General features: G+C 38.7%; 1 protein-coding gene across 1 annotated transcript in view; it reads right to left on the reverse strand.

The window, feature by feature from the left end:
- The window catches only part of LOC127389682 (connector enhancer of kinase suppressor of ras 2-like), a 183,101-nt gene that overhangs the window by 15,628 nt on the left and 146,180 nt on the right, over positions 1–21,293 (reverse strand). The window contains exons 15-19 of the mRNA XM_051630420.1: positions 15,857–15,905; positions 12,123–12,171; positions 10,768–10,943; positions 9,215–9,288; positions 2,094–2,165 (exon numbers count right to left, since the gene is read on the reverse strand). Coding sequence (XP_051486380.1) covers positions 2,094–2,165; positions 9,215–9,288; positions 10,768–10,943; positions 12,123–12,171; positions 15,857–15,905 — 420 coding nt within the window. The remainder of the gene's footprint in view (positions 1–2,093; positions 2,166–9,214; positions 9,289–10,767; positions 10,944–12,122; positions 12,172–15,856; positions 15,906–21,293) is intronic.

Genomic DNA, 21,293 nt, shown 5'->3' on the forward strand with positions numbered 1-21,293 from the left:
TTGCCCTGTTGCCTCAGATGACATGGTTAGCAATTTGCTGGGAAGGCAGAGATTTGCAAAAGCAGTATTTTAAGTGCATTTTTTATCTAGGATTCTGGCTGGCCCATTTCAAATTTCACACAGGGCATCTGTAAGAAGGAATGCCAGGAAGTATGTAAAGGCTGCAGGGGATGCCCAGGGATTTGACAGAAGGAGCACAGTAATCCATCATTTGGGCTGAATGTGAATTAAAATTGCTCTACAGGAACAGCATTTCTGAAGGAAAGACACTGCAAAAAAAATTAAAATAATACTTCAAGGGGAAGTTCACCCTTTGCCAACTCTCATGGGAAGCAGGCTCAAAAAGTCAGGAAAAAGGGTCTCATAAATTCCAAACTAACATGGCAGTTTGATATGAAAATACATCCTGGCAACTTTCCAGTTGTTACTCTCCATGAAGGCTGTGAAACTGTCACAAAGACAGTGTCATTGGCTCCTCGGAGTAGAAAAATCAATGAATATTGTAAGAGCAGTTTATAGAATGTATGTCTAGACTTCCTGGTTCTCCTTGAGTCAGAACATTTTATGGACTAATAGAAAGACGTGATGAATGGCAGTTCAACAAATCATAGCCATCAAAGCAGCTGAAGTCCAGGGAGAAACCACATATTGTCAAAGCCAGCAGAAGATCCTCACATCAGTTTTGGACCAAAAAAATCTCAGCCACACCAAATAACTGAACACTGGAACACTATTAATATTGGACACATATTTTCAACAAATTGACATCCTAAAAATGGCATTTAGTCACAGAGAGATACTCCTGGGAACTGATCATCATCATCAGTGGATGATGAACTGGTCTGAACTCTTTCACTACAGCCAGCCTTGAACATCAATGCAGTATTCCTTGAAGGGCCATGTAAGCCACAGAATACAGGTGTTTAATTTTAAAATAATTTTTAGACATTAGTATTAAAGAAAGAAAACCAGCTGCATCATCAGGTAGTTGAGTCTGAGTCTGCAAACAGCAAGAGTCAGCATACCTCAGAGTTTCAGCAGTCTACACCAGGCAAGATTTAAGACTTCAAGGTATGAGAACATTGCCCCATGTGTCCTTGCTTTTTGCTTCAGCTGAGAATAAATAAATTACTGAAGTAACAGGAGGAGGTAGAACATTTGGCTCTGCCTTTGAGGATCAAAGGTGCCTCCCCACCTTTATCTAGCCTCTGCCTTCAGCACAGGATCACTAAACAGAAGGACAGGGTAGTTGAGGTGGGAAGAGCTCAGGAAGTGGGCTGTTCCCACCTGTCCACAGCAGGGCCAGCTTTACTGTGGGATCAGGTTGTCCAGGACCTTGTCCAGGCAAGTTCTGAGTGCCCTCCCAGCACCTCCAAGGACATTTAAAAACACACAGTAGGGTTAGCAGTTGAACTTTGCTAGCCTCTGCTCCTTGTTAGGACAGTGATGCAATGAACCAAATGAATTATTACTGGGTTTGTTGGGGGTTGGAGTTTTTGTTGCTTTTTTGGGTGGGGTTTTTTAGTGTTTATTTATTTATTTAAATTCTGGCATGAAAAATAAATGCATCTCTTTAGTTCAATCCCATTCCTGTTAAAATATGGCTTCAAATTGCTTTTCTCTGGTCATGCCACATCCCTGTGGATTATCAACAGAACTAACTGAAAACTGTCTTGTCCCATCATGTGGATACACACTGAAATACGAGCTTTGATTTAGGTGCATTGTTATTATGTACCAGAAGCTTTTATCCCATGTTAATATTTCTGTCCTAGATCAACACAAAATTAGAAACGTGATAAACTTTATGCACATTGACAAACAACAATTCTAATGAACACAGATGAGACTGACACAACTCACTTCCCTCACACACCTTGGCAAAACTATGCCATGTAATGTGGCAGAAAACAGCAGCAGAAATAAAATGAGCCCCACAAGGCAAAGCTTTACATCCTGAAATCAGCGGGGGCCTAGGGGACTGTGCTGAGGACACAGTCAGCATTATATCATGCTCCAAGAGGATATTTCTGTGTGAGATGAAATACTCTTTTCAATTCTTGGAGTACAGTGATGAAGGACACGTAACTTACCTGTTCATTTCTTCAAGGCAGTCTGTTGCAAAGTAAAAGCTCTTTATTTTGGGGTGGCATGCTTTGAAGGCACTATAAAATAAGCAGAAAAAAAAGAAAGGATACCTTTTATTTCAAACATTTTGTCTACAAATACAGAAGACTGACCTGCTGGGCATTTCCTCAGTGTGTTGCAGCTTTTGGAGGCATTTTGCATCCTCAGCCTGAATCTCTTGCTGGATAGAATTATAGATGGATTCCTACTGATCCGATTGCATTGACATTTGCAAACTAACTGGTACTTTGTACAAATTTCAGAAGCTTTTGGATGACTCAGAAATGTAAATCTTTTCGATAACCACATCTAAAAACTTCTTGGGTAAATATCAAAACCTCACCGAGTATATTTAAGTACAAATTAGATTCCTAAGTTCAACTATTGTAAAGGAATAAGAGTTTGATCCCACTGCCTCTTCTCACATATTTAGGTGTCTGTGGTTTGTGTCTTATTCAAAGAAAAACAGTGGACTGCCAATTTATGTGGCAAAACTGTCTCATATCTTTGTTGTAACTTTGATTCTAAAGACATACATTAATTTATCCAAAATTGTATTTTACATTCATAAGTGAGGAAGAGAAGGAATATAAAGATTAATAACCAGCCAGAAATTGCATTCAACTAGAGACGGCATTAAAAATACACGACTCTCAAATTGTCTTTACTTAGTCAAGAGAATTTAAGATCTCTAGAATGAGCTTAAATAAATGTTTCCTAAGTTTCACACAATATTTTTACATCCCTAATTATAGTCTTCATTGAATTTGAGCTTAATAGGAGCATATGGAATAATCTAGGCAATATAAGTAGTAGGCTTGCTTTGTTTGGAGGTAGATAATAATAAAGATCCTTAAATAGTCTTCAATTTAAGTAGTCACTTCAAATTCCAGGGATTGCTTTTGTCAAGTTGCTGTTAAAACCAGCCATATCCCAGGTACTTTTCTTCTTAATCTACTCATCTTTGCTCTACTGTTTCTGCAATCAACTAGTTAATTACTGGTTAATGCTTCTTCACGTGCCACCTATCAAATAACAGAGTTGCCAATATTTAGATTTAAACCTTGTATTATTGTTACATTATAGTTCATGGCCAGTTCTGTGCATCTCACCTTCTTGTATTGCCCAGCCTGTTCTCACTGACAGCTTTTGAGACAAGAAGTCACAGCTGTTGGGTTTTTTTTCCCTCCCCTTTGGTGATTTTAAATTTATGCTGGAGATTAATTTATAGAATGAAGTTCTGTGGAAAGTTCAAGTAAAATTAGAAATCACTGGAATAGTTCCCAAAGCATATCACAGCAGGTTTAACTTCACAGCCTGTACTGTTTAACTTGTGTCACCAGAACAATAATCAGATTTTTTTACAATTTTTGTGTGTGAATATAATTAAAAGAAGAATTGCTGTCAAGGAAACCAGAAACTCAGATCATTAAAGACTATTATTTTGTTTAATTGGCAAACGTTAACCCCCCCTCTATCATTCATAACATTTATGTTAAAATACTGACATTTATATGGTAATTACCAGATGTAAGAATTAGATTAGGAACCAGCACACATGGCATTATGAAAAACCTGTGATGCAACGTTTCTACTATTAATAGGTTCAATGCAAATGAGCATTTTAATAATTGCTCTGATTTATTGCTCTTCTCAGAGATGAAAAAGAAAGCTGAAGAAGCTTCACTTGCCCACACTGGTGTGCTTAGATAGATGGTTAATGCAAATGCAGACAGAAACAGGCTTTCCTAACAGAAGTTGTACAGAGGAATGAGGCAGCAGCAGAGTTGTGATCATGGGCAGTTTCCTTTTCATTAGATTACAAGTACATTAAGGGTAAGTTCACCTTCGCAGAGAGAGGCTTCATAAAACATCTTCATTCCATAAAACCAGAACTGAGAGGCATTTAATTATCATTTGGGCATCTGGACAGTGATAATTGCAACTCCAGATCCTCATCTCGCTTGCTACTTGTGTTTTGCCGGAGAAAATCCCGAGCACACGAGAAATCCCCACTAGGGAGGGAGCTTCTCTGATGCCCACTAGATGGCATCGGCTTGTTAATTATACCTGCTGGGTGGTGAGGTTTTAGTGCAAGAGATTTTGATGATCATATAAATACAGTTTTAAGCGTCCTCTGATCAAATGTATTAGCCGATTAGGATACTATGATTTTAGTGTCAAGTATTCTTATCTTTTTTCGTCTCCTGCTTCTTAATGTGGAACTTTTCACTCCCCTTATGCCAGTTGACTACCAGCAACTCCAATTCTTCCAGCAAACAGAGACCTGTCTGTCAGCAGGACATGTGGAATACTTTTGCAACTGTCTTTATGTACATAGACATGTATTAGAGTGGTACATTACACATGGTTAATTACTGTGGAATTAAATATAAAACCCAGTACCTCCTTACAGGACTTAATTTTTAACACTCAAACCAAGCCATTACTAAACCAATACTCCCAGATTGTGATGCTGTTTCAGCAGGGAAGGCTCTTACCACAGGTGTATTTTTCACTGCAATGTCAGCACACTGGTTGCAGTTGGTCTGAACTCTGTGCAACAAACTCCCCCTTCTGGTGCTCCTTTTGCCCAAGTGTCTTCCAGCTCTGAGCTGGAAGTATCAGCTCGAATTGGAGAGGATTATTCGGTGGATCTAAAGATCCTAATCCTCTTGATTAATCCTATTAGAATATCACATGATGGAGTTTCTGCTTGTAAATAGGATTATTTTCCTAGACAGGAAATTTACATACAAAAAAGCATTAAAATGCCAATATCGAGGCTTCAAAGTCAGTATTTTCAAAGTTAAAATATGTCAGAGTTAGTGTGATAAACAGTTTGGCTCCACTATGGTCTTGTGTTGTGATACAAGATGTTATTATGTATTTGAATTTTACATTCTCACAGGAGCCCCAGCTCAGTGAAGGCCCAGAGAGTGGTCATGCCAGACAGGTGAGTCAGGACTATGCAACAGATAAAGCTACTTTCTGAAGGCCTCCTGTCTCAGTTGCTATGGTTTTGTGATGTGTCATAAGAGGCAGAAAGAACAAGACTTTGTGTAAGGGTAAACCAATGAAATGCTGCAGGTCTTCCTGCTTATGCAAAGGAGTTCCCCTGTGCTGCAAAGCCACAGCAAACTTAATAATTGGCTACTACATGAATATATCTTAAAGTCTTTTTGCCTGATATTCTGATATTTTATTGAAATGGTGAGCATTTAGAGTTGCAAGAAGGTGTTATGCTGTTATATATTTACATACTCTGAGGATATGTTATGAAATGCTCATCGTTATGTTTTATTGTTATGAAGTGGAGATCCCAATTCTGTGGGAACTTTTTCTTTACACATCTTCCAGTTCTGTTTCTGGGCTGCAAAATGGGACAATAAATCCATTTAATCACCCAGAGTGTCACAAAGATTGCTATTAGAGAAGCATTTAGATACACTAGCATTAAGACCTGCAGTAAAGCCTCCAGGGAAATCACAGAATCATAGAACTGTTCATGTTGCACAAGACCTTTAAGACCATCAAGATCAACCATTAACCCAACTCTACCAAGGCCACCACTAACCCATGTCCCACATCTACATGGCTTTTAAACACATCCAGGGATGGGGACTCCACCCCTGCCCTGGGCAGCCTGGGCCAGGGCCTGACAACCCTTTCTGTAAAGAAATTTTTCCTAATATCCAGCTTAAACTTTCCCTGGTACAATTTGAGGCCATTTCCACTCATCCTATTGCTTATTCCTTGTCAGAAGAGACTGGCACTTGTCTCTCTACAACCTCCTTTGAGGCAGATGCAGAAAGCAATAGTTCTACATGTACAGAGAAATATGAATAATGCAGAAGAATGGTCCCTAGATTTTTACCTTTGGTTTGTTTCGGATGTGTGTCCTGAGTACCACGTAAAAGGGAACCATCACTTCCTTCCTCTATTGGCAGCACTTCAGCTAACACAGCCCAGGAAGCTGTGAGCCTCCTTTCCTCCCCAGTGGCTCAGGTTTGGTTTGCTGCCTACAAAGACCTTCCAGCCCATTTCAGAAGTAATAAAAATTACTGAAACTGTAGCAACTTTCAAGATACAACTTTGTGTCTATCTATACTGTATCAGGGACATTTTATATAGAATTCTGGCCATGAAGTCAGACTGTGAGGTACCAACAGTATAGCAAATGCTTTCAGAAATGTAAGACCTAGATTTGTATTAATTGTGCAATGAAAGTTTTCATTAGGTCTTTGGAAGTTCAGGCAAAGCACTAGTTAATGATTAATCATACATGTAGTTGCATTACTCTTTAGTCTTGTGGGTCAAGGTAATCATGGGGCATTATAATTATCAGTATGTTTGAAAATAACCTGATATTCATGTAATGCCACATCACACAAACTTAAATAACTAGGATTTCTAGTACAAGATGGTAATTTTTAACCATGAGGATGCAGTGGAAAGTTTTCCAGTGTCAATGCAAGAAACCTCCTCTCCCATGGACAAGGTCATTCTACACCCAAATATAGCCTGGAGAGATAAACCAGTCTGAGATAATGCCATGATTTGTATAATTTGTATAATGATCAGGGTACCTTCATTAAATGCATTAGTGAGGCAAATCATCAAACCATAGAGATTAATGCATTCAATTACTATATATTCTTGTGAAAGTTTTCTCAAGGCTGCTTCATGCAATGTGCAGCATGGGCACCAGTGATAGGCATTCTATAAAGCAGCATCCTCCATCTGACCCAACAGCTCTAAAGACAAATCTACTCATTATTCCAGTAGGATTTCAAATTCTTATAGTTCAATAAGGTTTGAGAATTTCACATTGATGGCTCTGAAAATAACAGAAATTTGAGGAGAGATCCAAGCTGAGCCTCAAAATGGTCTTTTGCTTTTAAGAGAGCTGAAAGAAAACTAACACTGGGATTTTAGCTGGACTTTTTTATGCTCTGAAATACCAAGCATACTTTTCAGGCAATTTTAATTTAAAACCAAATGAACCTAACAAAAATAAAATAATAATAATAATAATAATAAAAAAAATCTAGGTTTCTTTCCCTGTCCTTATTAAGAGTCAAGGAAATAGCTTTACTCCTTTTTGCATTAACATTTATAAGGACTCCATCATCTAGACATGAGTCAGAACACAGCCAGATTTATATTTGCAGATTTCAAGCTTGCAATGAATTTTAGGTTACATTCCAGCACCTATTTAAAACCCCCCTATTAAATAAGAGATATCCTAATGTGGAAAGAAGCCAGTACTGATCCTGTCAAATCTGTCTTCCCCTTGACCTCTGAAAAGGAGGAAAGAAAACCCTAGCAGTAATGTTTGCCTCTAGTGTAGCAGAGAGGATAACAACGTGTGACTTAGAACTTTTCCAGAATATGCTGGGTCAAAGTGAATCACCTTCACCTTGATTCTATTTGTAAAAGGAATGCTTTAAATGTGGGCTTATGGACTGTGGATTAGAGCTGGCTGCAACACAAGCAGGGCCCTCCATTCCCATGGGCTGGATACACTGAAACAGGCCTAACACTGGATTTGCTTTCCCTGCTGTTCTCTGAGGAGCAGGTGGCAGGGGCAAATGGAAGGTGCAGTTTTTATGATGGGGGAAATACATAAATGATAGTCCATGAAGGAAGAAATCAAAGGGAAACTCAGCTCAGTGAGGAAAGGGAATACTATTAACATCTTCATTATAGTTCTAGCCCTGGACCTACCTCTTTCTGAAAGGATTCAAAGCCTGAAGGTATTCAGCTTCCAGTAGTGTGCAAAATTCTAGTTAATCTGACTTTCTCCTGTGCACATACCCCACAGAAATTGTTCTCCAAGACGTGTTCTGAGGAAATGTGTTCTAATGCTTAGAGGAAAGCTCTGAAAGCCATTTCTAGCTGTGCACAATGACCTTCCGTTTGATCTTGGTTAATTCACTGAAATTTGTTAAGTGTTTTATGTTCTAACAAAAGGGTATTATTTTTTCCTGTATTTTTGGTCAATATCATTATTAATATCTACTCATTCCTCAGAGGGATTTCCAGTGCTCAGCTCACGTTTAATTTCTAGTGATACTCTCAGCTGAAAGGAGTAATGAAAGTATAAATTGCACTGTCTTCTACTTCTCAGACAGACACTAATAATAACTCCAGACAACAACAAGGGATTGAAGAGGTTTGATTTTCTGATGAGTCTCTATTGTAATTCATACCTTCAGTATTTTTATTATACACTTGTTCATAACTGTAGGACTTCTATTCCTCAGACCAAAACTGTGTTTAGTCATTGGAAAAGCACAACAAAAATGTATCTAAGTAGGTTAGTTTTAGTGAGACAGTATCTGTAATGCTATTCTCTGTAGCTCCCTGTGGCAGCACGTTTTGAGAGATCTAGATAAATACAGAAGACAGATGCAAACCACTCAGGAGATACCTCATCTCAAAGTGTGAGAATGGTTCTGTTGACCTGCTGGTTGGCAGTGAGGCACCCAGCTCCCAGCACTGCTGGAGTGGCTGGTGTTCACTTTGCCCCAAGTGTGGCAGAGCTCAGCATATGGGAGCATAACACTGCAGGAGCAGTATGCACAGAAGCAAGAGCACAGTGGTCATGAGGTATGGAACCTAAATATTTTAACAGTTGAGAATAACACAATATTGGGTGTGTAAGCTTCCTCTGCAGAGGAGAAAATGGAGATTATATTCACCATCCCGCACTATGATATTTTTAATGGTATTTCCTAGGGGGATTGTTTCTTGCATACTTCATTCTCACCAAGATGACCACACTGAACCTAAGAAAGTTTTATCTCTTGGCTAATGTGTTGTTTTTTTCTTTCCTTGTTGACTGTTTTAACTGGGCTATCTGGAAGGCTGCTCTTTGAAGGACATGTAATGCAATTTACCTTCAGTTGTATCTTTTATAATAAAGAGGAACACTAAAGCTGAAGAGGATCTACTACGTATTAGTTACACATTTCGAGGTTTTCTGTGTAACTTTTTGCACTTTGCAAACTTTCAGTACTATATATAGTTCACTTCCAAGAGTGATCCTTTGAGCTGTAAACATAATGGACACGTTACTTACTGTTTCCGTCTGCATTCAATTGCTCTATCTATCCTGAACTCAGGCAAACTAATGAATCCCTCTGCTTTTTCATCCTATCAAAAGAGAAGAAAAAGTGATGGTGAAGAAGATGATAGAGTTAGAGAAGAGAGAAAAGAGCAGTAGCCATTTGGGTCCTACACTAAGAATAACCAATCCAACCAGTTGAAATACTGAACGTATTTTCCCTGTATGTTTTTACTTTTCGAATGTATTTACTTCATCATACAATGTCAGAAAATTATATGAAGTAACAAAACTGACAGTTCCTTCAAGGAGCTGGAGTCATCCTAATTCCCCCTTGCCAAAGATGACAGAAAACCTTTCAGCACCAAAGGCAGCACCTAACATAGCATTACAGACATTCAGAGCTGCAGTTTCTTCACCACAGAGTCAACGTTTGACAGCCCTTCTGTAGATGCCTCCTCTGAAAGTCACGACTGTGCAGACCCTCTGCCCTGCTGATAACAACTGAGGAGGGACCCACAGTGAGCTCACCAGTGACCAAATGGAAAAGTAGCAACTAGAAAGTCTCTCTTGTCACTTTTTGCTTCTTTCGAGGTAATTTACCAGGAAAACCAAAGGAGACATTAACACCAGCCAGATTTTTGAAAAGTATTAGCAAGTGTCCAATGAATTATGGCTTGGCTGTCAGCAACAGACTGAAAAGCAGTGGGACACATACTGACTATCACCTTGCATGCAACAATGTCAAACAAAATGTACAACACACAGTCTGAAGGTCTTTATCATCCACAGTGTGAAGCAATGCTGTTTTGGGCTGACAAGAAAACACTAAAACTGAGAATAATTATGCTAATGAAATTGTCCTCTTGAAGAAAATGGAAAATACGTGCTAAAATATCCGTCATCAAAGCAGGCTGTATGCAGGCAGTTTAGATCAAGCACTGGACTCAATGCACACAAGTGGAAGAACAGCAGTCTAATGATTTTTGGCTTCCCCCCTCCATTATTTTTCCCTACATATATGCAGATTGCACAAACATAGGCCCAGTAGTTTTCAAAACAATTTTGCCAAGAACAGCATTTTACACATGAGAAACTGCAAACTCCAAACTGATTCAGCAAAAAGCAAGAGGAACATCTATACAAGAATAACTTCCAGATAAAGAGATCTACCAATTCAGATTTTCCCATCTGCTTCACATAATGCTTTACTAACATGGCTGGTTACACTGTGTACATCTCCCCACACCACTGAAGGTAAGGAGAGCTGAGGGAGAACACAGTGTTAGTCCAAATAAATACAGTATGTGGAAAAGTATTAACTACTGACATATTCATGGCTTTGAGTGCCATGAACATCTGCTGTTTTATTAAGCTTACATATGAACTTTGGAGAGTTTAAAAAATAAGTGCAATTGAAATATTTCCAGCTAGAGTGACCCAGACCTGGCAATTAAAGTGGCAGTTCACTAACATATCCTACCACATAGTAAAACCAGCCTTCATCCAAAAGAATGATAAAGCTTAAGGTTTAATTTTGCCTTTCTTCAAACACAGAGTTTACTTACATTCTGGTTCGTATACCAGTACAAGGATGAATCCTTCAGAATAAACCAGTACTTTTTCCATTTCTGTGTGAAGTAACCTTTGGCATCCTTCTTCTTCCATAGCCAGCCTTCACAATCTCCATGCCCCAGGTCTTTGCAGGAAATCCGTCTCCTGCTCCCACTTGTTAGAGAGCTCCCTGAGAACGTGACAACAGTGTGAGACACCTCACAGCATGGAAGAGTCAAAGAACCTGCCTCAGTATAAACACACTACTAATGTGTAACCATGATCCAGTTCCAAACCCTGCAAAAGCCCAGTCCCCTCCAGTTTCAGAGAGAGGAGAGTGAACCAGCCATTTCCAAATTCCACAGTGCTCTGCAGTCTTGGCTTCAGCATGAATACAAAATTAAAAGGGCCTGTTTTATGTAATGGTTTATTGAATCTCTAGAGGGTCCGTTCCTCATAGGGCTGCATTTTTATCTGATTAAGACAGCCATCATCATCCCAAAGTTAACATCTATTCATTTAGCACTCAATCTGACACTCGGGCTATGACATAATCTGTATGCAGATGTAGCCACTACTCCTGCATATTTTAGGTTACTACTTTTAGCAGCAGAAGGCCTGTAAAATCCTAGGCATTTTTAAAGTCAGTTTTTACAGTTGAAACAAAGATCATCAACTTCCATCAAAATGCACATGCTTACATTTCTTCCATCCTGAATTTAACTGAACAACAGTATTTTAACTTTACTGTTTACAGACACAGATCCAGGTCTTTCTTTTCTTGTTGTGAACAAGCAGATTCATATTGCTAGGAGAGCTATATTTGTGCTGCTGCTGTGGAACAGTGAGGAAAACTGTATAACATCAAAATACCATCCACAACCAACTTCTGAATATTTTCCTCATTTTAGAATAGCATACTGTACTCTGTCCTGGGCAGGCTCAGAAGTATTAAAAATGTAGAGTACAATAAAAGGAAAAATTTCTCAGAAAGGAGACTAAACCAACAAAGAGAATAAAAAGAGCTCACTGGACATATGCTTTCACATAAATTATTATGCTGGAGTTATTTTTTTAAGTTCATTGTTTTAACAGTCTCAAATAAGCCATGAATAGGTAAAGAAACAGAGCAGAAGGAAATGGCAAAATATACAAATAGTAGCTTTATTCTAGCTAAGTCAGGGGAAATGTTAGCAACAAGTCTAGCTATATTATGCCCTACAACACATTTATTAGGGATTATCTGGCATTTCACTTTGATGTTTACTATCAAATTGAGAAATACTTGCTTAACTTTGGCATTTGATCAAGACGACTTAGAGAAGCTGTCTCATTTTCTAGTCCCAAAATGTTATCTTAAATAACTTACCTTTTGACCATTTTCTGCTTTTTACCCTGAGGGAAGCGTAATGGAATGACTGTAAGAAAAAAAGAAAGTTATGAAAATAAAATGTAGCATGAAACAGCTGGAATTCACTGCCCTTCTCATGGCTATCTTAGGGTTAGTTACAGAGTGTTATCACAGGATCAGTCATCATAGGATCTCATTTTGGTCATTTTTCTCTTACTACTATTATAAAGATCATAAAGAAAACACCTCGGTGCTAAACCTACAAATTAAAATCCTATCTTTTCCTGGTTACCAATTAGAATGACAATCAAATCACTGAGGATTCTTTGCATGAATGGTTATGCAGCAGTTTGAAAACTAAGGATATAAGCTCATATGAACGACCTAAAAATGAATGATACTTGAAGTTTGTTGTACATATACATGAGATAGTTACACAAATATTCATTCAAAAAGAAATATCCACCACAGACATGATGTAGTTACTGTGTAAAATCATGTGTTCAATGACATGTTGAAGTCACATTCTTCAATTGTTTAAAACCATTGGAAACAATTACGTTTATTAGGTTGAGAGAATAACTTAGAGGAGAAAAAAAATGAAACCTTTCTTTTGAGGCTGCGTGATAAAATCATTACAGGTTCCTAAAACAAAAAAGCTAAAAGCATGTCATTATTTAAAACTTCTAAACAGAAGGATACTACTCAAAAGATGGTCAGGATTTCCCCTCAAACATGTAAATGCTAGGGGGAAAACTCCATGTCAACACAACAAAGCTGCCTGGGTGGTAACTGGTGCTGTCATTGCCAGCAGAAGGACCAGCAGGCATTCCCAGTGCCATAAAGCAGCAGGTCCAGGCAGAGGGCAGCACAGAATGGGCCATCTTTTTAACTCTCTGGAGTTCTCCTTGGGACAGATAACACTCAGCTCATCAGAGGGCCTAGAGGCAGGGCACCTCAATCACTGGCAGGGATATCTCCACGCTACTTTAACTAGTGGTGACTACAGTTAACTATCTTCTCCCAGGGGCCACCTGACTGCTTACCCTGCCTCCGAGCAGCTCCTCGCCACCCGGGCAAAAACAAACACGTGCTGCAAAAGTCCTTCTTAAAACTGTGGTATAACATATCAAGTAAGTGTTCAAATGTCACAATATTAACATTTAAAATAACTGAGGATTATCAATAAAATATTATTTAAGATAATATCAAGATAACAAAGGATTACAGCTTAATTACTATCAAAAACCAAGCAGCTGAAAACAGGACTCCAACTATTGGAGAGGCAATGTTTTATTTAAAAAAAAAGTGGAGGAGGAGGGAGTTGTTTTGCACATGCACAGGCCTATTTGTGACCCTTCTGCAGTGTAACGAGTTCACAGCACTGAACAGCATGAGCACTTGCAAGTGACCTGCAGAAATCAGTAATTCTTGACTCCTGGGAGAGCTGGCTCAGAGGACACCAGCTTTCTGTGTCCTGGTTATCTCAGACTGTTCTCCCAGGCAGTCAGAGCATATGAATGCTTCACAAAAATATTGTAATTCTGACAGGTGACAAGCTCTCCAAGTGTATGCACATTGTATCACTGTAAGACACTAAATATTCTCCATTTACTTGGTAGCTGCAAATTTATCTCTGTTTCAAGCCATAAAGAAGACAAAGATTGATGCTTGCTCCTGTGCTACAGGAAACACAGTAAAGAACAGTCAGAGAATTAAAAGAAAACAAGGGTAAGTCTGCAAGAAGGTATTAAAGACGTACAGCAAGATTGTTTTTTTTTAATTGATGTATTGCAAGCCCCAGCAGCAGTACTGGTCAGTCATGTAATGCCAACTGGAGTTCTATGCTGTGACTGGAACAATGTGTTCAATTCCTCTCTGTATAAAAAGACATGAGGACAGAGCAAGTATCTGTTTTGGAAAAAGAGATCACTAAATTTGTCCACAATTCAGGTTAAAAATGGTAGTGATTAAATAAAACCCTATCATTAAATTCTGGTTTAGATACATGGTTGAATTTAAAGAACTGCAAGAAAAATGGAAAACTGGAGGATATATAGACCAGGATAACCACCAGGAACTGCTGTGCATCATTCAATAGAAAAGTTCTAAAAATAATGAAGATGCAAGCATATCAAATCAAGGAGAGCAAGCATATCAAATCAAGGAGAGCTGACAATATTAGGTCTTCTAAAAACATAAGTTAATTAGTTTTACCCTGTTGTGTTTCTGTACACATGCAATGCATTCAAAGCAAGGAAACTAGAGAAAGTGAAAGGTTTGCAATACCTTGGGAATCAGGACTTCATTAGCACCACTAACTTACAAAATTCAAGCTTCATATGCTGAGAGATAAAGGGACTACTATATAATTAACTTTGTGGTAAACACTAAGAAAAGAGTCAGAACTTGCAACTTCAAAATGACTCAGAGTTGCTATGGGAAACAGAGAGATGATAGGAGAGCATACTGTGGTTGTCAGCATTTAAGTTCTCATCTTAAAACCACAACACAAAGTAGAATGTGAAACAAAATGCACACCCTCCCACCCCAACCCAAAAAGAAGCACACCATGGAAAAAACCCAAAGTGGCAGAACTGCATCTGTGCTACATGAAGCTAAATTAATGAGACCTCAACATAATCACAGTGTAGTAGTAGGGGTGCTGTCATAGTATCACCAAATGAAAAGTTATGCCACATGTAAAAAAATGCCCTGGAGACTAGAGGGTCTGTTACCCGTCAGGATGCAGGGAACCAGTTGCATAAAGGCAAACTTGGTTGCATGTATCTCTGCTGTTTTGAGCCTCAGCAGTTCTTAAGGAAAACCATTAATGAGTTCCAAACACAGCCATGGGTGCATTCATTGGCAAAGTAACTAAATCCTAGGGCACATGGTGCTGATTTCCTCACAGGATGTGTATTAGATTATTTGGAGGGTCAGGATGGCTGGAAACAGCCTTTGGTCCAAGTGTTTTCCAGCAGAGGCAGCAGGCAAGGTGGAGATTGGCAGAGAGGGCAGGCACACCAATAAAGACAACTGCAGCTTTGCACAAACTGCAGGAAATTGAGTCATGCACCTTCTGCTAATGTCACTGGTCTTTAGCTTCACTTGTAAATATTTGGGAAGCAGAATAACATCTGGTAACTTTCAAAAGTTATGGAGCACCTACTTTGTGAAAAAAGGGCTAAGCTGGAATGAAGAAACAGGCACTCTATGAATGAAGGTTCTCTTCTTTGTCCTTTGTATGAAATTTCTCATGTTTGTCCTTTGTATGAAATATTTGAAAAACACTAAACAATAAAATGTCTAGATGTTTTCTACCAAGGACCTTAAAAACTGCTACCACAGAAATCTTTAGAAGTCTTAATCCCATATCTCCCTATCATAGTATTCACAGTATTAAAAGAATTTAAGATTTTTAAAATTTTCTTGGCCTTCAGGGCAACATTCCCTCCCTTCTGATCTAGGCATTTTCTGTGCTTCTCCTTCCAAAGCTAGTATGTGTTCTTACATACTAAAGTTTCTACTAAACTTAACTAAAAGTACTGCACACACACGGACCTGCTGTGGGTGCTGTAGCCAATTTTCTGAAGGTGGAAATTATTCCTAGCTTTTTATGTTCATATCTCATAATACAGAAAAATTTCAGGGTTTCTGATATCTTCAGTGTCTTTTAAAAAGATGACAATGAATTGAACTGTTGGGAAGGTTTTGGTTTTTTTTTGTGAAGTACACTGATAGATCATTACCTTCCTCATGGATGTGCTTCCTTGTCGGTCGATGGCAGAACTTGCATATCTAGGGCAGAGAGGATGAAAGATGTCAAATAACTACAGAAAAAAAAAATTATCTGAATAAGTAGTGGATACACACACACATTCTATGCATTTCCAAATGTCTGCTTACAGATGTAATCAAAGTTATTCAAAATACAGCAGTTAAAGCAGGAAGCCTTTGGGAAATGTAACCATTGCTTGCAGTGGACAGTGTTACTGTTATTAAGAAACACAAACCAATTCTTAATATTGTCTCTTCAGAACAAATTTATCTGAGACTATCTGGTTTTGATTCAATCACTGGCCTAAAAATACCAAACCTTGACCAGCTATTACTGCTTTGGAACAAACTGCAGAATCTAGAAAAAGGAGGAGCAATTAGCTACTTACACCCATTAAAAAAAAAAAACACAACCCCCAACTCAATTATTTCAGGTTGTTTAAATAAAACATTCATTGCATTATATGACACTAAAAAGGCAAAATACTTAGCAAATAACTGCAATATTTTCTATTTAATTCTAAATAATTTAATTCTAAAATACTGAGTGTATCACACAGTTTTCCTAAAATGGATTTCTGAGGTATTCCTATTTGCCAGAAATATAAAGGACAGTGACTATTCTGAGTTCTGATACGCTGTCTATCACAGACTGGAGTTTGCCTCCCTCTTTCCTTATTCTTCAGAATTTTGACTAAACTCTATGTTACGGACAAACAAGCAAATATAAAAAGGGAAGAATTAGAGAAATGCAGGCACTAAGAAGCAAACACAGATGAAGGCTGAATACAACCTCTGCTCTCAGTCCTAGATGCACATGGGCTCAGTGTTCAATCAGAATGCTGATGCTAAAGTAGAAAGGTTGACAAGAATGAGCTAAAAAAAGATGGAATGACTTTCACCTAGGTGGAAGCACAACACACAGAATTGAAAGGACTCGAGGAGGCGTGGTACTTCTAATTTGCATCTTAAAGGACATGCAAATGAAGTGCAAGTCTAGTGATAAAATTTGTAATCAAGATTTCAAATGAGGAACAGTGTTGTATGATTAGAAAATAGTGATAATGAATCTCCAGAAAACAGAATAGAAAACCCTAGAAGTAGGGGGGGTAGCACAAGTACAGTACTCTGGTTTAATGTCTTTGATACAACCTGTGAGAAACAGATTATAAGACACACCTGGTAAAAGATGTCTAATGAATGCTGAGAATTGTCACCTACCAAACACTGTACATGTGCCATCAGCAGTGTTGCTGCACCCAGCCCTGCACTTCTGCTGCCAGAGCAGTTACATCCAGTTAACTCTGGGTATTCTGCATTTTCTGTTCAAACACAAATTCCTTTTACAGTGAACAGAAGTGACTCGCAGTTTCTCTGAGAAACAAGCGTCACTAATCAAGTGCAAATGTGAACACCACCTTCATGTTGACAGTCCTCTTTTCCTTTTGTGGAACATGGGAACATGTTTTCACCTGCTGCCATAGAAAGATAACACATCTTTAATTATCCCATAAAATGTAGTGAGGAGTAGTGTTTCAGTTTGTAAAATGTAGAGAGTATCTACTGAAAATAAGGACTGCATATACATTAGGGATCTCTTGATCACACAAGTAATGCTCAGAAAGATGAAATAAAGTGCTCTTAATATCACTGCTCTTAATTATAACATCTCAATTCCTTCTATTACCTTCAGGGTTATTAAATCCATCATTACATGAAAGTTATAACTGTATCAGAACCAACTGATATAGCTTATCAGATTGCTTTCATTTTGGCTTCTTCACAGGTGACAGAGATGAGAAATTCCAGTGAATGAATGAATACAATCCAGAAACAGGAATAATGATTTTGAGTGCTACTTCCCTTCCCCCTCATCTTTGGTATCTGTAATTGTTGCAATCTATATTGTTGACTTTTTTTCGAGCTCACACTCTGGCAGTAATGGATAGAAGTAACTCAGAATTATTCTAGTCATAAGAAACTGCTCATGTATATTTACTATTGATTAAACAATAATTTTACACTAATAATTTGTTTGATTTGTATTTATTTATTTGACCAAACAGAGCAATCCAAACGGTCCTTTTGACTATTCCAATTTGCAACAATTTTTTAATCTATAAAAGTTTGCAGTAGGTAAAAAGAAGATGACTGTCTGCCAGAATTTACTCCTGGAACTGGGTATAAATTACTGGGTAGTGTATTTTTTCTTCTGTCATGATACAACACTGTCAAGAGCTGATGCCAGGGGCCTAGACTTATGTGGGGAAGAAGAACTGTTTCCCACAAACATGCTCTGAGCATTCTGACTGGGGACCTATATAGAAAGTCCAAGTTGATGCACAGTCCATAAGCAGAGTATTTTGAGAGCTTTTCTTAGGATGGCTCCTGTTTCATAAGGTTACATGAATGTAGGAGCTCAAGTACACAACACAGGTGATCAAGAGATAATTCCAAAGCTGTTGGTTAAACATTAGGGACAACAGCAAAACCTGCATTTGAAAATATCCTGTGAGTCCCTGCTGCTACCTGGATGTTTAGAAGCATATGGTGATTGAAACACAGAGAGCTTGAGTAGCACCTCTGGTGATCCACAGCAGCCATCAACAACCAGAAAATGGCACCTATCATCCTGCTCTTTTTTCCTTGGCAAATACTTGGGAGGTGTAAATTTCTAGATACAAGGGGTATGCAAAGCTCTCTTCAACCTTCCTGCCTCATATTCTGAATTACTTCAAGTGCAATCCAGTAGCAGCTCAGGGTCAAGGCCACCATAATTAACTCCAGCAAAAAAAAAAAAAAAAGATAAATCCAGCATATTAGGAAATGCACTTGTGCAGAAAAGTATTGTAGGTACAATATGAAATTTGCTTATGGTTGGTTCAGAACACATACGTAGCAATTTGGATTTGTCTGGTCACAGGAATGCATTTATAATCAACTTGCCTGGATTCATGATTTGTATTTAGGTTATTAGAACCTCCAGAGCTTATGTAACATATTCCTGTCTCAACAAGTAATTTCTCACTGCAAATTAATTATTGAGTATTTTGTAGTGAGATCTGAAATCCCTTCTCAGTGTCACGTGGCTCAGCTACTGGCTGAAAACTATCACCTGATCCTTCAAGGACCATCCAGCTGCCTCAGCTGTACCTGTTCAGTTCTGCAGTCACCTCAATACAGGTCTGCACATGCAAAGCTGACAAAAATAGCAAGACTAAAATTTAATTTCAAAATATTTATCTCTTCTTACTTCTCCAGCATTAACCACAACTGAAAAAAAACACAACAAACAAACCACTTTCTGACGTATTTTAATCATGCCACTGTGGACATGATTTAAACAATTTTTAAGCATTAGTATTTACAAAGAAAAGACAAGTTATGATAAACAACCCAAGCAGCGTTTTCACTTGGAAATGGAGTGCAAATAGTCATAAAACCTGATTATTCAACTAGCAGTTGTGCTACACATGAAAGGTGTGATTCCCTTCTGCCTGGCCTGTGTGTTTAGCTAAGCAGAGAAAGAGCTTCAAGGCCAAGGTCTCTGGAATGATGGCCTGGTTACATTATGCACACATCTAGAATCCACAGATGTCAAGACTTCCTATTACCAGAAATTTCTTTTTCCTAAGGTAAAAGGAAGAGGAAAGAAGAGTGTGTGAACCCTGTGAAGCATTTGTTCAGAAGTCTGCAGAAAAGCTGCAGCAGGGACTGCATGTGGGACGCCTCTCACCTCCATCTCCTGGGTGACACAATGCCAAGCAGGGTGAATCGCTTCCGGTGAGAAGGAAAACAAATCAGCTGCTTCTCCAGGAAGCATTTAATTAAGTTTGCCTTCCTGGAACCTCAGAACACTCAGACATTCCGTGATCCCACCTCTGACTGCTCAGTGTAATTTCCTAAATCGTGACACCTGCTCAGAAAAGAAGAGTCACAACTTGCCTGTGGCTGCCCTACTTTCCCAGCCACAAGACTGCTGCAAAGAGCTCAGATTCTCTGCAGTGGTCAGAGGGGGGCAGAGTGTAATGGGTGAATGGACAGCATTTGATAAGGAGGGTTGAGGGTGCTCTGCAGGAAAGGTGAAAGTCTAGCCCTGCCTCTAGTGCTGGAGCAAACAGTGATGTAGATGTGCCAAAAGAATTTGGAAGAAACCCGAGTTGTAATGCAGGAATACCCAGCTTTTGTTCTGCTCAAGGCTAAACCCCCCCACATGCTAGGCTTGCTTTACATCCTACTTATTTGAAGATTTTAAAAGCTAGATATTCATAGTAACATTCCTCAGTCACATTTTTCTCACATAGCTGCTAGTGCTTTTGGTACACATCCCCTTTTTTGAAAAGGATGCAGTCATGTAACAGGAGCTTGACAGGCAACTATAGAGTTAATGAAGATAATGCTATTTCACCCAAACATGTGAATCTACTCACACTGTTTCTCTCCCACTCTCCAAAACCTATGTGGGATAAATATCTGAAATATTTCTATTTTGGTTTAAGCTCTTTAAAGCACCTAAAAGAAGGTTATTAGGAGTAAGAAGATGTAATTCTGCCTCTTTAAAAATATTTTTCAACGTGTTGAAAAGAGATAATACAGTCACGTTTGGACCTGAAATTGAAAATCTGTGGCAGAAGGATGAAGAAAGGGGGAGTCATTTTACAAAAATACAAAAGAATAGGCTTTTGCTATGAAAATTTGCCAAAATTTCATGAAGTCATATGTCCCTGGAAAATATCTTTAGGCAGATGTCCAGTAGAGACTTGTGTCCTGTCCACCAAGGATGTTCCATCTGGATGGTGATGTCCCTGCCAAACTGAGCATGTGCAATGCACTTGGAATAAAGAGGCATGCTTTGCTCTAGGAAGAACAAAATTCCTTTCTGCCTCTTCCCTGTGGCTGCAAAGAACTATGGGTGTGGAGAAGGAAGATAAATAAAGGAGTGAGAAATATGACTTTTTGGGGGAGGGGTCTGAGATTTTGCTCTGTTGCATAAAGTCAAGTAGGTAGGATGTGAGGGAGGGAGGGAACAGCTGTACTGGAGTGAAGGAGGGTGAGAAAAGGGAGCAACAAAAAGTGAGGAGAAACAAGTGAAGAACCAGACATCTGCAACGATAGGTTTGGGAGACTAAGTGAAAACAGTAAATACATAAGATTGACAGAAAACAGTGAGTTCTGAAAACTCCAGTGTAAGAGGTAAAGGCAAAAGGTGAAACCCAATTGTTGCTTATAAAGAGACATAGAATGACATTTTTATTCCCCCTGTGTAACCACTGCCTTAGACAAGATGGATGCTGCTTTGGCTCTGAACTGGGACTATATTCTAAGTGGGACTATACTGAATTTATTGTAAAAAAAATAATCTGTCTCTGGCTGAGGTAATGGATGATGAGGTAATGGACCACTACAATG

Source organism: Apus apus, chromosome 12 (genome assembly GCF_020740795.1).
Source record: "Apus apus isolate bApuApu2 chromosome 12, bApuApu2.pri.cur, whole genome shotgun sequence".
NCBI classification, from domain to species: domain Eukaryota; kingdom Metazoa; phylum Chordata; class Aves; order Apodiformes; family Apodidae; genus Apus; species Apus apus.